Raw genomic sequence first — 17,207 nt, forward strand, 5'->3', positions numbered from 1 at the left:
CTCTGATCAACTACATTATCAAGCTATTTATCGACCTTGGAAATTTTACAAACCCACACGAGTGTAAGTAATGAAAAATATCAAAAACACGCAGCTGATTTAATAAATTTTTATTTATCTGTCAAAAAACAAAAATAGGATTTCAACATGTTTCAGCCGTTTTTGGCTCTCATAATAAATTGTAGATCACATAGTTTTATAAGAATAATTTGCATGTTTGTGCATTGTCAAATAAACAAAAAAAGTTTCCCTCTCGACCTGTCTCTTCTCTTGTGACATACATTTATTGTTGACACGCGTGAGACTCATTGACAAGTTGCATAATCCATAAAAGTTTCATTCAGGCAATTTTGAATAAACTCGTGACAAACTATAAATGGAATATGGGAAAGATATACATGTACATTACATATTAACAAGAAATTTAATAAATTATACTCAAAAGAGAATATATATATATACAAAAGAAAGCAAATTCACTCACACATATGCACACAAATTTATAAATGTAAAAAATAAATACATTTGCTTAATGTCATCCAATAAATGTAGCAGTAAGTAAAATATGTGTATCAAAATGGCACATATATTGGTATAAACAAAACAAAAAATTTCCTATTTGGAACCTTACATAATTCTATGCTTAAACAAAAAAATAAATATTATTGAAACGAAGGGATATGGAATTCATACAGGTCCAATGGTGACTCTAGATGACATGATGGTGTTAGGGCCTTAGGGGGATAATGTCTTCAAGGGGTTCACATTGGAAAACACATAACTGGGATAGAGAAGAAATATTCTGAGCATCATTCAGTATTGCTTTAGAACTGAGTAAGAAGAATGTCTGAATTTGAATGCAAATTGTTTGGAAAACGATTGATAATTTTAACAATACCAAAAAATAAGGTTTCTCCGACGTATCAAATTGGAATTAAATTGCCTTGAACAGTTTAATTATACTTAAAGCAATCAGGAATATAGTTGTAGAACATAGCTTAAATTTAAACTGTTGCAAATGGGTTAATTTTTGCATAACCTTAACAATCTTGCATATAAAATTAAAATAAATATAAAATTAAAACACAAACAGAAGAAATGACCCAAACTGAAAATAACTTAAAGAGAGAATAGTACCGGTAGATAAATAGCAATGCAGATAGGAATACGGTAGCAAAAGAATTGTACATAGAATATCAATAAGAAAGTCTTAGAATATTATGAAATAAAATTCTGTATTTCAACCAATGTCAGAAATTCCCTAAACCTAAGTAATAAATGCATTAGCCTAATTCTATAATATGAAATAAGTTCTATTTTGAACATTCCTTGAAACAGATGAGCACACCAAAGTCTTATATGTATTCCTAGTGGCAAAAGAAAGTACAGGCTTGTCTATTACATAAAGTCCTCAAACCTTGTACAATTCAGTGCTTTTATATAGACTAAGCATATTAATAAATGCATTTCACAAAAAAAAAAAACCTAGAAAAAGAACATAAAAAAATTTGTTCAGCACACATGTAGCAGTAAATACGACTGAAACAACATATAAATGGGGCAATGTTTTTAGTTGAGCAAAAGAAGTCATGTTTTAAAAGCTTAATCAAAGTTGGAAGTAAATTAATAAAGTACCAGTTACACAACTGCAATGTTGTATTAATGTATGGTCGGATGAAAACAAATGGAAAGAGAGATCCTTGATCTTTATCTCTATTGAAATGAAATTTCTATGGTTAATGATAATAAATAAAATGAAAGATATGATATTCATTGACACCTATAAAAAAATACAAAAACATGACCAGCATCATGTGACAATACCTGACTATGTTTACATTGAAATTTTTTTTATATATTACATGCCTGCAAAAATGCAGTATACAGTTTGACATTGATAATATCTACTGTACTTAGTTCTACCTATCAAAAATATCACTTGAAAGATTTATGAAAAAAATGACAATAAACCCAGCAATAATCTTGTGGCATCAGTGTGGTATAAGTAGAGCACTCAAAGCAACTGCAGTTCATATGTATATGAATAACCCAGTTCCATGAGGATAATATACATTGATATGTGAGCGTACATCCAAAAAATAAAAAAATATGTCATATAATCATATAATGAAGGAATGATCTGCATTTGATGATACATGTATGTAATAGTTTTCATGCATATAGTTAACACAGCACAACCGTGAATAAAAATAACAGTCAATATACATGGTTAATCTGCATGTAATTGTTGTGATACACAATCTAACAAGTGTAAAATGTCTAGTGGAAACAAAACCGTCTTGTAAATAAAGGATGTCTTAAAATTATTAACATCAGTGCTAAACTATGACTAATACATGTATGTCAAAAATTGATATTTGCATCTAGGAAAAGAACTAGCAGTCGTATAGTGCCGAAGATAGCTCTATATACTATGAATTTTTACAGTAAAGAATTGACAGTCCAGTAGTTTCTGTGAGGAAAGTGACCTGTAAATAATCAATTCCACTAATGTCTAAATACAGTTGCACCAAATGATGAATTATCTGGTGAACTCATTAAATGATACCCTTTTTTAATTTGGTAATGTTGGCTCTCTCTCTCTTCCTGTGCCACTCTTGATATATTTTTGCACTAGCTGGCAGGAAAAGATGTCATAATACTGTGAAGTGTGAAGACAACACATTGGTAAGGGAGATCGAAGTGACTAAAGTCCAAGTGGAACAACCCTTAATTCTTTTCTGAAGCCATTGGTCATCCTTAAATTTACTACTCACTGGAAAAAAAATTAACATTTTTCAGACACTATGCATGAAATATCAACTACTTGGTTATTAAAATAAATTTCATTTCAAAATAAACAACAGAAATTTGATATGCGTATCATAAAAATAAGATTGTTTCATATACAAGAAAAAATTCTTGTTGAAAGCTATACCTTGAGTTTCTTGTGCCATTTTTGAGTTCTTTGTTGTCACTTTCAGCTAAAGCTGGCTGTCTTTTTAATCTCGAATACTTTAATTTCAACAAATCTCCAACTTCATCCAGAATATCTAAAGCCTAAAAGTCCCAATAAAAAAAAGTTAAAGAGGAAAGCAAGAGTTATCCTGCTTGTCACATCACAAATAACAATTAAATTTTTGATAACTCTTATATTCATTTCAATTTTCACTTTTTCTAAAAAATAAAAACAAATATTCTTTTCTGAAATTTGATAAATGCATCAGAGGAAAAAATGAAATTGAACTTTCTTACTTTGTCCAGCATTTCCTTGGTGTGAGCGGCTGAGAGACAGAACCTGGCACGGGACTCTATGATAGGGGTAGCAGGAAAACCCACAACAACAATTCCCAGTCCCCTCTTCAAACACTCTCTGCTAAGGCAACTAAAACACAACAAATTCCATGTACTCTTTAGAACCAATGCTATAATATCTAATAAAAACAAATATGTAAGCCTAATTTCACAAATCAATGACTAACAACAATACTCTGCCTTTTCATAACTTCTCGCATATTTATAATAATAATAATGTTGAAATTATTACCTGATTTTCCCTGGCATAAAAAGCAATATTGGAACAACAGGGGAGTGTTCGTTTCCATACACAATGAAGCCCATCTCCACTAGTCTCTGTCTGAAGTAGGTTGTATTCCAGGCCAGAGTGTCTATCCTCTGCTTTCCTGTGTAAAACAATCACATCATTATTCAATGACAATTTTGTATACAGAGATTCAACGCTGTCCTTGATCTAAGGTTTGATTTTTTAGTGATTATTTTAATGCTTCAGTAATTACTAATCAACCATGCTCTCGCACACAAATAATTTTGGTGTAAAAGGCAGTGAAAAGTCAAGTCTCAACCAGGACTCCAACCCAGGTCCTCAGCACTCTAAGTTAGACCTCAGCACTCTAAGTTAGACCTCAGCACTCTAAGTTAGACTTCAGCACTCTAAATTAGTGTGCTGAGGACCTGGGTTGGAGTCCTGGTTGACTCTAACCATTGAACAACTGATACCCAATATGTTACCCTTAGTCACATATCTGTCAATCCAGTGACATCAGAAAGTATTGAATGAAGAAATAAGGAATCATTCTTGAGTATTATGAGGTAATCATATTGGTCGGGACGTAAGGGCTTTATGATAGATTTGATCACTTCATGACTGTAAAGATCACCTCATAAGTATTAAAAGAATAATTCCTTATAAATATAATTTTCAGCAGTTGTACAATTAAATATCATATTATTGACATTTTATGGGGGGGGGTTTTCCGTACAATTATGCAAACATTGCTTGCTCCCTACATTATATCATTTGTGTCATTGATGTAATGCCTTTAATTATGTGTTACGAATTGGATTCATAGCATTATCAAAGACACTGTAAAATTATAAATATTGCATAAAAAAGATTGAAAAAAAGGTTATAATCTTTATATCTAAAAGGAAACACTGATAGAACCTGAAATTATAAAAGGATAACAGAATTTCCTTCAATCTAAAATTTCTCATATCTGCAAGTGTCTTTCCTTCAAGGACAGGGAAGTTAATAACTTCAATTTTAGTAATATTTAATAATACCCCCCCCCCCAAAATAAATCCTGTGGTGCTTTTAAATTTATGTACTTATGGAAAAGAAATACTTACCGTAAAACAAAACTCTCTCTCTCTCTCTCTCTCTCTCTCCACATTTCAAACTGACACCTGAACAGAGATCAATGAAATTTTTACAATAATCAGTAGATCTATTTTTGTTATCCAAATAAACAGTATGTACCTTCGTTGGTTCCATCTTTTCCCAGCATGATTTTCATGGAGGAGATCACCTGCTGAATTACACAGGGTGGCATGGAACCGGAGTAAATGGCTGAATGGGAGGACACTCGTAGGTGGTTTACCAAATTCTGTTTAAAAAAGAAGAAGAAAATATATTGATTTTTTTTGCTTTTGGTGTATGGTGATGGAATTACCAGTATTTTCTCTTTCAGACAATCAAGTTATTTCCCTCAGCAATCATAAAACCATTATTGTTTTTTTATAATTCATAAGGCCCAGACATTTCCTGCAAATAGTGGTTGAATTTTACGCTTCACAAATAGGTATGATATCAAATAGTTTAGAAAAGGAATCTCATATACAACCTTATGATCACTTAAGTTTGATTCAAAATAAAGTTTTGATATAAATTGCAGCTATGGTTGAAATGGCTTTGGATCTACTTCACTTTTAGATTAAGGAAATGATTAGCAGATTTCAATGGTTCTTCCTGATTATGTGAATTAAGTGCCATATTGTTTTTACATAAAGAGTCCAAGTATAGTATCTCCAAGATCATGTTTTAAATAGCTTGGTTTCTTATTTTCACCGTTGCATGCATCCTTGTGATTAACAACAGCGTATTACAATACATGTAGTTAACTAATCATTTACCTTAGAGCCTCCCAAATATCCACCAACAGCACCAAAACTTTTAGTGAAGGTCCCCATCATGACATCAATATCCTTTGGATTCAGTCCAAAATAATCAACCACGCCCTTCCCATGAGGTCCCAGAGCACCTATGCTATGTGCCTCATCCAGATAGATGTATGCTTTGTATTTCTTTTTGAGCTGAATGATGTCTGGAAGTCGTACAATGGAACCCTCCATACTACAATTAAAAAATTAAGGTAATTGTATTTACTAAATCAATTGAATTGATTTGCAATTGATAGCTACAAAATTTATGTCATCAGAAACATGGTTGGAATGGTTTACCCTTTATATAAACAGCTTTACAGTTTATATATGTAAACTGTCCCAACCAAGATATTTGGAGGCTATCATATTCGTTCTTCAAGTAAGCAGGTAATTGTATGGAAAGTGGTTGACCACCAACTCACCTGGACTACGTTTAACAAACGAACTTACAACAAAGTCGTAAATATTTTTAGTCTCAATGAATGGTCATTAATGAACGACATTAATATAAAACCATTTATTTACAACTATTTTGATTATCATAATTATATTCTACAGCCAATATAATAAAAAATTAATTAGTTTGTGAATAATTAGCATTCATTAATTTGGTTTTTAAGTAGTAAGTTTTTTTGTAAAACACAGCCCTGAAATCTTTCAAGACAATATTCTTACCTATAAATGCCCTCTACTACAATAAGGATCTTCTTCCAGGGCCTATGTGTCCTTGGCATTCCCTCAGCAACAGCAAAACGTAGCTTTTCCTCTAAATCTTCCATATCTTCAATCAAAAAAGCTTTATTTTCAAAACTACAAGAACATAATTTCAATTCTATGCAATTTTTTTTTCGTTTCTATTCGAAACCAACCCAATGAATATATCTTGTACACTGTATTTACTGTAATTGAATATCATGAATAAAATATATGGTGTAAATCAAAGTACAGTTTTGTTCTTTGCATTTAAGTTCATCAGAGGATTTTTCTCGACTACTGTGTGGTCTAACTTTAAAATTTGTTTTACAAGATACAGTCAAAGGAAACTAATTACCATGCATATATACATCCACCTCTTATAGAGGTAAACATAGGTACAGTCAAACTTCGTTATCTCGAACTAGATGGGACTTTAAAAACTTCGAAATATCCAAATATTTGATATACCGAGGGTAAAAAACTTTAAAAAGTAAGAGGTTGGGACATAGAAATCACTTCGACATATCCATTATTTGAGATATCCGTGTTCGAGATATCAAAGTTCAATTGTATATGTTACTCTCTTTTTAGAAAATTTTAAATTGTTTGAATCCCGATTAACATTCACTCAGTTGTTTTGAAATCCATAATTTGTTCTAAGCCTCAGGTGAAACAAGATTTGAACTAAAGTAGATACCTATACAGTGCAGTTATTTCAAAAAAGAGTGTTGAAATATGTTAACTGATAGTGCCCACATTTCTTATAGAAGGCCTGTGAATCAATCTACTACATGTAGATCAAGAAATTAGGAACTGCCTCGAAAATTACTTTCGATTCATTTTCTTATTCTAAATAATCATCAAAATACAAAAGAACTTCCTAAATTTATTCAAGACCTTATCTTGATGTAAGGAATGTAGTGTTAGCCATGATTCTTCAGTATTAAAGTAGAAGTATGGAGAATTCTATCACTGCAGAGAATGTAAGAGGAAGAGAGTCTGAATCAACAAACCATTATGTTTGAATGTTCTAATGCTGGCTCCTGACAATCGCGAACCCAAGATCAGTGAAGCGTGATTCAATTCATCACTCAAAATTAAACAACCCTGAAAAAACACACACAAAAAAATAAGTCTTCAATCAAAAACTATAGATTACAAAAAAAAAAATAGAGAAATTTCTGTTGCTTATTCTAGCTCTCTGATATCAGTTAGTACAAATTGTGTCACACTTATCAGGGTGTCGTGTTATTTAGACTTAATTTCTAACTTATCTTATCATGAAAAGCTACAGGTGACACAATTTCTTTATCTGACTTCCTAATTCCTATGGATTTCATTTTGGTTTTCAAGATTTCTTTTTCAAAAAATAAATCATTCTTGTTCAAAATCTGGACCCAAAATATGCATACTTTGCCAACAAGGAGTGGCATGTTCATAGAATTGGTCGCAAATCCCATAGGAACGGTGATGGCGTCTTCCACTCCTAGGTACTCGGCAACTAAGATGTCAAGATTTCTGTGAAGGTCAAGGTAACCTGTAACAACAAAGTCACATCAATGCTTTATCTTAAGGAGAAGACAATATGTGAAACACACAACACATACCAAACAGCAGTATGTGTAATCATTATACCATATTGATTTTATTACTGTGACACATCCATATTTCATAAGAATAGGATGAAGTGAACTGTTTCAGCACTGGACATATAATATCGTAGGAAATCCCTAATTTTCTGTGATTTAATTTGAGCTCCTTTAAAAACACCTGGATTTACCTTTTAAAAGTGTGTTTCATTTGGGCCTTAGAATAGCTAAGCAGATTACTGCATTGTGGGTTAAATAAAAGGTCGGAGTTAAAGATAAGAGTTTTTCCCATTTAAAAGCTAAGCATACAAGTTGTTTGAATTTTGAGAAAAAACCTAGTACTTATGGGTAAATTGGATTTATAAGGACTTATTGTATCATACAGTTTTAGCTTAAAGTGTGTATCAACCTCTCTGAATTTACAATGTAAATGTGTGATGAAAAAAATCAAAGTCATATGTCAAAATTTCACACCCTTTCCCCCTGCATATGATTCAAACCCCTTATGAGACACTTAATGACTTCCCTATCTCTTTGAAAGATTAGACTTGCCAGCATGGGATAGGTACAAATAGTTTATCTCAAGATACAACGCTGATTTGATTCATGTTTCAAACAATTTTTGAACTTTTATCAAGTATTCGTTAAGGTTCTATCTTTTTATTTGGTAAAAATATCCACAAGAAATGTAATCTATGATTATACAGAGGGTTCCACTTAATCTGATCGCGGTTAATGTGATAATTCGGTTAATCTGATATAAAATCAAAACACCGATCCATTTGCTATATAAGCCTTTGTAATTTCTACTGATAATCTGATTGAAAAAAATGTCATTTTCGGTTAATATGATACGATTTCTGTCGTCCGATCAAATATCAGTTAACATTTTCACACCTCTTCCCCCATGTCCACTTCGTGTATAACCTCTCACTGTGTAAACAGCTTGGCACGTGCCTAAAACTTGCAAATAAGGGTGCTTCAGGGGATTAGTCACAGCTCAACGCACACAGGTGGTCAGCTGGTCGATAGATGAAAGATACCGACATCGATAGTTCAGCCCACCCTCTAACACCTTTATATTCCTTCCTTTTGTGTACACAGTAACTCTTTACAAGGCATTAGTTTCACTTCAACACACACGGGTGGCTCACTTCTTCGTAAGATGAAAGCTACCGACATCGATAGTTGTTCCGGATGACCGCACACAGAACTGACCTTACCTGTGTACACATTTTACTGTTTTTTCATGTACCAATTGCCAATTGCCTGTGTTAATTTCATGCTAGGCTTGCACCATTAAGAATTATTTAAACATGTAATTTCTGAATCAAAAGTGCTTGGGAACATGTGACATCGAGGAAATTCTGATTACTCTCAATTTTACATCGGGGTAGAAAACTTAATGAATAAAATTCAAATAATTTGTTATCATGCATAATTAATTATTTAAGAGCATTCTATATACCAGAAAAAGAATTAAAATAAATTGTCCAGGTGAAAAGAGGGAATGTTCAGCCAAATAGCCATTTCCTCTTACTACTTCCTGTCAAAATGGCCGCCACATTGAAACCATCGTAATGAACAGTGATGAAGGGAAACATTTTCTTTTGAGCATATACAAACAAAATAACGGCTAAAATGCTATTTCATTGCTAATGCAAGGTAAATTATTTCATTTCAAACTATTGACAAACAGATTATATCTTTTTGTTGATAAATTATGTATTGAAACAAGTTGTATTTTATTCTTTACCAAAATTAAAGAGCACAAAAACGCTAAATTGGTTAATATAATAATCGGTTAATCTGATAATTTTTCTCTGACAAATTGACTATCAGATTAAGCGGAACCCTCTGTATTCATGTACTAGTGGTATATTTACTAAAAACATGTCAATCAAACAAAATAGATAATATGACTATATTTATTTATTTAGTGTTGCCAATTTTTTTAACCAGACAATGATTATAAAATTTCAGAATTTTTTTTTATCTATATAGTTAATGCATATTTGAAATTTCATTTGATTGGACCCCCCCCCCCCCCCCCCCCCCCCCCACAGGCAGGATCGCAGTTTAAACTACTAATGGAATAGAGGTCAATTTAATGGAGCCAGGTGGGATAAAAAATAATGATAAGTTTAACTCTTAGGAATGCTATAAAAACAATTCAATTTACCTGCAGGTATTCAACCTCTATAAAATCTTTTTTTTCAGAATACATATCACAAAGATTGACACCATTAAATACATTTCTACTACATGTATTGTAAACACTATAGATATATGGCCAAATTTGATAGAAGTGATAAAAAATTACTTTTTGTCTTTTCTTCCCTACATGTGAATTCATATATGTATAAATCAAGATAAAACTTTTCATAATTATATTGTGACATTACCGTATATCCTGTAAATTTCGCGATGATCTAATTTTCGCTTTTTTCATGATCTCTTTCACATCGCAAATTATTGAATATGCAGAAATTATATTCTGTATTATTTTTTATAAGAAACTTTTAAAATCGCAAAAAATAACTGACACAAATTAAAAATGCTACACATCCCCATTTTAGCAAATTTTGTACCACGCAAAAAAACCCCCCAAATGTACAGTATTACCCATGTTCACCACACCATAAAAAACTTGCTTCCGACTTATCTTAACAGTTCGTTAGTGATCTAAAGTTCAATATTTGATGCTTATTGATCTTATTTTTTACTTTGTTGCTTTGGATTAAAGAAGAACATTTAACCCTGGATTTTGATTGGTGATCAAAGAGAATCTTTAAATAAAAAAAATCAAGCTGTACCCATTTCCTGCCGACTGGCACACGTTCCGACCCCGTATTTATTGACGATGTCCTCCACCGCATCTGCACACGGACCCTCATTCTGCGAAAACCCCAGGTAGTTGTATGACCCAAGGTTCAACACCCTCTGTTTTTTGCCAGTCAATCTAAACAAACAACAAAAGCTGTCAGGAGTATTGTTACAATCCATTCCTCCATCAATAATGCAGGAAATGTTCTTATTGCAATGAACATGTCCCCTTTTGAAAAGATGCAATAGGGTAGCAGGAACAAAATAATTAATGGACAATTTAACTGTCAAAACAATTTTTTTCCTTAATGTGGCATTTTTTAATGAGAGATTTTCAATATTATTCAAGCAACTTAGAATAGAAGTATGCATTTAAATTTGCAATTTTATTATCATCGTGTTTATTTACTGAAATGACTACCAGAATACAACACTGAACCATGTACATTATATAACAATATTCAAGTAAAAATTTCCCTATTCCACATTAATTCTAATTCATGCATTACCCATAGCACCAGCAAGAATGGTTAGGTACATATTGATTGTTCTTTCATGTACGTGCTCATCACAATAAAAGCCATTGATTTCTCGAGTTCTCTCCTGAATCTCAAATGAAATGGGACATAAACAAATCACATTAAATTCAGCAAACTTTCATCTATAATGTTTGACACTATATATTTTAATGTATCCTGATTATAATTTTTTTCTTTTTACTTAACATTCTTTAAAAAGTCAAGTAGTTCATGAATATTTATATTCAATTTAAAGAAAGTTTTTGTATCTTACAACCTGTATGTGATAGAATAAATACAAAATAAAGCCAATTCTCTTTCATATTCTACAGTATATATATTCTTACAAAAAAAAACCAAGTGAAGACAGAAGAATAGGCCAAAACCTGTGTATGTGTGGGGTAATCAGTAAACATATGCACAGTGCGTCAAGTTATGCTGCTAATTCCTTGATTTCATTACAGCATAACGTAACGCACGTACAGGGAGGTGTGTGCACAGAGACCTGATCACCTCATCCCGTATGACACTCAGGATACATACAAGACATGACTTGTGTACGACGTTTCAGGAAATGTCTTTTGCCATGTGTTAACCTTTCATGCTACAACTAGCCTGGTACTTAGCAAACGTCAATGAAACGACAGGCAGCAGCAGGATCATATTTGTATCATTCAATGACACCAGATCCATTGGCCTTTAGCTCAGCCCAATCAAATTAATCACTTTTTCCATATCTAATTGTCAGGCATGACCGCCACCAAAGTTCATTGTTTCTTTGTTTGTCACTAAGTAGCCTGGAGCTCAGATGCATATACAACTAAGCTAGTACATGTATTGTATCAATTGTAGCCCTCAAAATTTTGTTTCATTCATCCCTAATAAGTTCAAAGTTCTTTTATATTTATTTTTTTTTTTTAATTTAAAGGTTAGGTGTTGCATTCCTAACAGCAAACACACAGCAACCCTTAACAACCCCCCTTTTTCTAAAGTTACATGTACCCCCCCCCCCCCCCCCCCCCCCCCCCCAAGGGGGGTGCCTAACTTCCATTCTGATATTTTTTTATGAACTTCCTAAAATGCCTTCACACTAGTGGGTATCTAGTTTTATGAATTGTAAACAAACATTATCTGCTTTAAATCTCTAAGGAGTGTATTCTTAAAGCTGGTGTAATACAATGACACCTTAAAACTTCCAGAGGATTCTGACATAAACTGTTTTAATATATGTAAACAGGTCAGCATTGGTATAATTTCACCTTTTCAGTGTAACCCAGATAGTCACCTACTTAAACTTGATACCCCTCCCTCTTAACAGCAACATATCTGTGAGCTAAACCAAATAAATCTCAAAAAGCAATTTCTTCATTCCCGTATGTGTATATAGATCAAAACTGAATAAATGTTTCAAGGTAAACCGGAAAGATAAGTTTAAAAAATCTGGACGAGAATTTAAAAACTTTCTGCAAATCTGCTGCCTACAATTAAATATCTGAGCCAATGTGTTGAATGCAGTGAATCACGTACTCAAAGTTCCAACCATGGTCATGGCTAACTCTCTCCAGAATGTCCATCTCTGCCCCCGCCACACTTCCTATTGGACGGTTCCAACAGTCTCGGATCCTTCTGTACAAGTTCCTGGTGTAGAAACTTTCCCAACTTTGGAAAAGAGGCACAAAACCCTAAAATAAGACATAAAATCAAAATCAAAATGCTTTATGTCTAAATACTTGTATACATAAGAGAGCAAAATATTTTTTCAGAAAAAAACATTGAGCTGAACAGTGAACTCATAGCTTATCAGACGACCAGATAGGCTGGAAGGAAAGATTTATAGAAAATGCTTCACAAGTATTTCCAGACTTTGTCATAATTTAGGATATTTTAAGCAAAATTGGCTGAAATTTAAGTCAAACTATAAATAAAGTAGATTTAGTGCTTGAATGATTTAACTGACAAATATTGCACAAAACAATCAAACAGATATTGTTTGCTCTTCATTTCGAATCACAGAAGGATTTGTTGTGATAAGTTCTACTTCACTAATATGATCGGTGGCCTTATTTACACTGAAATATTTACACTGTAACATGATATGGAGATGTTATTGTGATTCAAATATTCATTCTTACTGGTAACTTGGGTTCTGTGCATGACTTGATTTTTTCTATTCCAATACTTCGAAGGAAATCTCTAATTTGTCCGATCACAACTAAAATAGCATATCCTAAGTATGTCCATATTGCAACACCAAGTGGGGTCTGTTCAAAATGTTCTTTGAATGTAGGTGTACTTTTTGTAGACTGCACCTGTAAAAAGATATCATTTTTTTTTTAGTTCTCATACTTCAGCTGTTAGCCTAGCTGAATAAATAATACATGTCTGTGTTAGCTAGGCTTTTGACCATTGCACAAATTAGGAGCACAACTAAGAGGAAAGTGAAAAGCCGGGAAAATGTATTTTATATTTTATTGCCAAAAACCAGGGACATAGTATAGTAAAAGCCAGATGAGGTACTAGGAACCAGTTTAAAATTTGTGTTTTTCTGTTAGACAAAAGGTTGTTTATTTGTTCCTCAATTCATCTTAAAATGAATACTCATTTACATACATGTATGTACAGTGCAGCCAATGAATGATATTCATCAATCAAATTCACACACTAACAATTATTAATCCAAATAAATAACATCATTTCCCACTTCATTTTTTAAGACACACTTCATTTTCATTGTGTCACAACCACATTAAATCTGAACTGATTGAACATCTAATGACAATCTAACAGACATAAATCACGGAGTAACAATGAAGCCATCAGACTGCTTTCCCCTGCCCCAGGCATGATCACTACATCACTTGTCCACATACTTCACACCTTCATTCCAAATATTTCCCAGTTCAAATCATATTGAGGAATTCATAAACAACTTTGTTTAAAATCTAATGCGCTTTAAACGAAAACATCAGTCTGGATTTGTCTTTTTTCTATAGTGCATTTGTATGTATGAGTGATCAGGGTTGTCTCTAAGACCCAGAGGGCAGGGAATTCCCCCACCTATAATGCCATTACCAGGTAATTACCCGGCTATTATTGCATTTCAAACACAATGTAGCTATAAGCAAGACCCCAGACCCCCCCCCCCCCCCTTCGACTTTGTTAATTTCCTCCTTCAACTACAATTTTTAGAGACAACCCTGAGTGATAAACATATTTTCATCTTGCCATATATTTATAAATAACAAACCAAACAACACCATTACTAAAAAATAATTGTACATCTAAACATGTACCCACATGTTAGTGGTTTGGAGTACCATTACTTTCTCCTGCTGTCAGCTAAATAACCAAATCACAAATGCATGAATGCATGCTGTATTACCAGCCATTTTAACCAAGCATTGAATTTGTCAATATCAAATCCACATAAAGATTTAATAGTTCAAAGTCAGAATCAAATCAACTGACTTTTTAAAAACATTTTGGTGGCTATTAAACTAGTTTGTAAAGAAAACAAATTATGGTACATTCTGAAATATTACTTTCCGGGGTATATAGAAAAAATTATCCTGCAAGTCAACTCTAGCTTTTTAAAATTTGTTAGTAAAAAAGACAACATTGACATTTGTATTTAGGAAACTCTTTGAGCTATGCACCAAGAGACTTGATTAAACTTTGTTCATAAACTATTTTTCAGAAGACGTGTAATCCAAGAGAAAAATCCACGAATTTAGAGAGCTTGAAAACCTTTTCATTGCTGTCAAGAGTAACAGAGATTTCTGCTGAACACTCTAAAAAACCAATAATTCTAACAGATCACTTCAATGGGTAATACCTTGTACAATGTACATTTACACTTCGTAAAGTCAAGTGTATTGAAATATACTAGTAATTGGAGAGGGCGTTCCAAGTTTCTGAACTTCTGCCCAATCGCAGTTGTAAATTTGTACAATGAAAAATCAAATCAGTAAATTTTGAAGTGTAAGATATTTTAATGAGTGTTTATAAAAGCTAAGGCCTAAATGGGTTGAAATTGCAAAGTGAATTTCCTTTTCTGCAGGAAGCTCAGCTAGCTATTAAAAAATATAATATCTTGGTGACCAGATAAAAATAAAAGTGCTTAATTACAAATATCATGTCTAATTTATAGGACATTTATATTTCAAAAACCAAATAAGTAATAATGTAAAGTAGACATGAGCAAAAAAAAATTAATAATTACTGTGCCAGCTAGTACGTACATGTTATACTTAAAAGTGACCTTGCCAGGCTTCTTGATTGGCAAACTACATAGTTGAACCCTGTATTCAAAATTGGGACTTTGTTGTTTTCCTTTAAATACTGTTTGGTTGTTTAGTTCCATTTAAAACCTTAAAGCTAACTCCATTCTTAAAATAAAATTCTTCCAATCACAAGGCCATGGCATGTTTTCCAATCTACTGGAATATAATTTTAAATGTGTCCCAGATATTAAACTGACTGGGTTCAATAAAAATATGCATTGATCTACTTTAATGATCTAGATCTTCGTTCCTATGGATGTGTTTAAATAAATGCATACAAGTTTTGTTTGGCAAAATCTGCATTCTAATTATTGACATGTTTTTAAAAACAATATCCAGTATTATCATGAAACAATTTGGACAATCACAAAAGAGACTTTTTTAACAAGTCTGTTAATTTAAAGTTTAACCATTTTTTAGCGCATACAGATTTTTTCTGTATTCATTATTAATTCAATTAAGTCTGAATACATTTCAACATAATTTACTCAGTACTGAAAGGGGTGGGGGACCCGGAGGGAGAGGGGGGGGGGGGGCAAAATGTAGTGTTGTACCCTTTGTTCTAATTAAAAGAAAATTAAAATACTTTATGGTGTTAAAATTCCCTTTTATAGCCTAGTTGGTTAAAAAAAAAAAGTTGCTGATCTAGTACATTGGACTCTTTAGTTGCTGTATGTTTTATAATTTTAACTTTTATCGATAAAATCAATTCAAAAAGGCATTGTATTTTGTCAAATATCATTTAGAATTCTTTCATCGTTAAAGAAATCTTTATTAAAAATTGCGATACAGTGTACATGTAGAATCATGACCTTATTTCAAAGCGTCCCTTCTGCCTTCAATATTCTTTATAATTGCATTTATCTTTTTTTTTATTACTCATTTAAATTTGTACTACATGTATTACCAATCCATCATATATTTAATATCTGTTCTTATCTCATAGTTTATATATTTTTTTTTTTGGAGGGGGGGGGGGGGGGTGGGGGGTGTTGCAATCAAACAAAATAAAGTCCAGAATAAGTTTACATTGTAAATTAAGCAGGATCTATGGATATATAATGATTTTACATATATTAAAGGAATCATAAACTTACAGTGTTTATGAAAATAAATGAAATCTAAAATTTGACAAAAGCTGATAGCATACTGTACACTGCACAGAGTATTGTGCAATATTACATGTAGATCATACTTTTAACGGTAGGCCTAACGTTATATAGCAAAAATAACAGAAACAGAAGAAAGTATTAAACAGTAATGTGGTGTAAATATAAATCAATATCAATGTCTAGAATGAAGAAATATTGACCAGAGTCAGAGTGGTTATGAAAACACATGAGTTTGTTTTGACAACAAGACATGCGTCTTCCAAAAGGGAAACAACTCCAGCAAAAACAAAGATGCTGTAGGCCTATGCATGGGTGTGTCTAACACTTGTCCTAACGTCTAAGTTAATACCTTTTTTTATTAAATCACTTTAACCTGAAACCATGGTTCATTTTTACCTTTTGATTTATATTTTCCAAATTAGAACACATTTTTTTTTACAGGTAAGCTATTTTAAAATATTTTGAAATTGACAAATAAAACGCAAATCAACGTTTCAATTAAATTCTTACTTTACTTTGGGTTCCATTTACTTTGTGTCCGTTCGAATATGCGGATATGCCGTTGGATTTTCCATTTGAATGTTTATAATTGTTATTAATTCCGTTCACCGCCACTTCAAATCCATCCCTTGCCATTTTCGCGTGTTTACACTATCATTCCAGTTGCTCATTGACGAACTGTTGAATAACGCGATTTCTGATTTGTAAATACCTCAGTTA

General features: G+C 32.5%; 1 protein-coding gene across 1 annotated transcript; it reads right to left on the reverse strand.

Annotated features, from left to right (window-relative positions):
- Positions 1-95: 95 nt before the first annotated feature.
- On the reverse strand, positions 96-17,180 carry LOC128178524 (serine palmitoyltransferase 2-like). The gene is made up of 13 exons (XM_052845730.1): positions 16,998-17,180; positions 13,225-13,401; positions 12,620-12,774; positions 10,565-10,710; positions 7,572-7,696; positions 7,173-7,266; positions 6,139-6,244; positions 5,434-5,653; positions 4,781-4,907; positions 3,548-3,683; positions 3,256-3,385; positions 2,939-3,060; positions 96-2,776 (listed from the first exon to the last, which is right to left on the reverse strand). The coding sequence occupies exons 1-13, from the start codon at positions 17,121-17,123 to the stop codon at positions 2,770-2,772; spliced, it is 1,671 nt and encodes a 556-aa protein (XP_052701690.1). The 5' UTR covers positions 17,124-17,180; the 3' UTR covers positions 96-2,769.
- Between the last annotated feature and the right edge of the window lie 27 nt (positions 17,181-17,207).

Source organism: Crassostrea angulata, chromosome 3 (assembly GCF_025612915.1).
Source record: "Crassostrea angulata isolate pt1a10 chromosome 3, ASM2561291v2, whole genome shotgun sequence".
Classification (NCBI taxonomy): domain Eukaryota; kingdom Metazoa; phylum Mollusca; class Bivalvia; order Ostreida; family Ostreidae; genus Magallana; species Magallana angulata.

Excerpts from the sequence above, each read along its gene's own strand:
- LOC128178524 (XM_052845730.1), bottom strand. The coding sequence starts at position 17,123 with ATGGCAAGGGATGGATTTGAAGTGGCGGTGAACGGAATTAATAACAAT. Across the intron at positions 12,775-13,224 it reads GCACAGAACCCAAGTTACCA|GGTTTTGTGCCTCTTTTCCA; the intron begins GTAAGAATGAAT and ends GTCTTATTTTAG. Across the intron at positions 5,654-6,138 it reads GTAGTAGAGGGCATTTATAG|TATGGAGGGTTCCATTGTAC; the intron begins GTAAGAATATTG and ends TTTTAATTGTAG.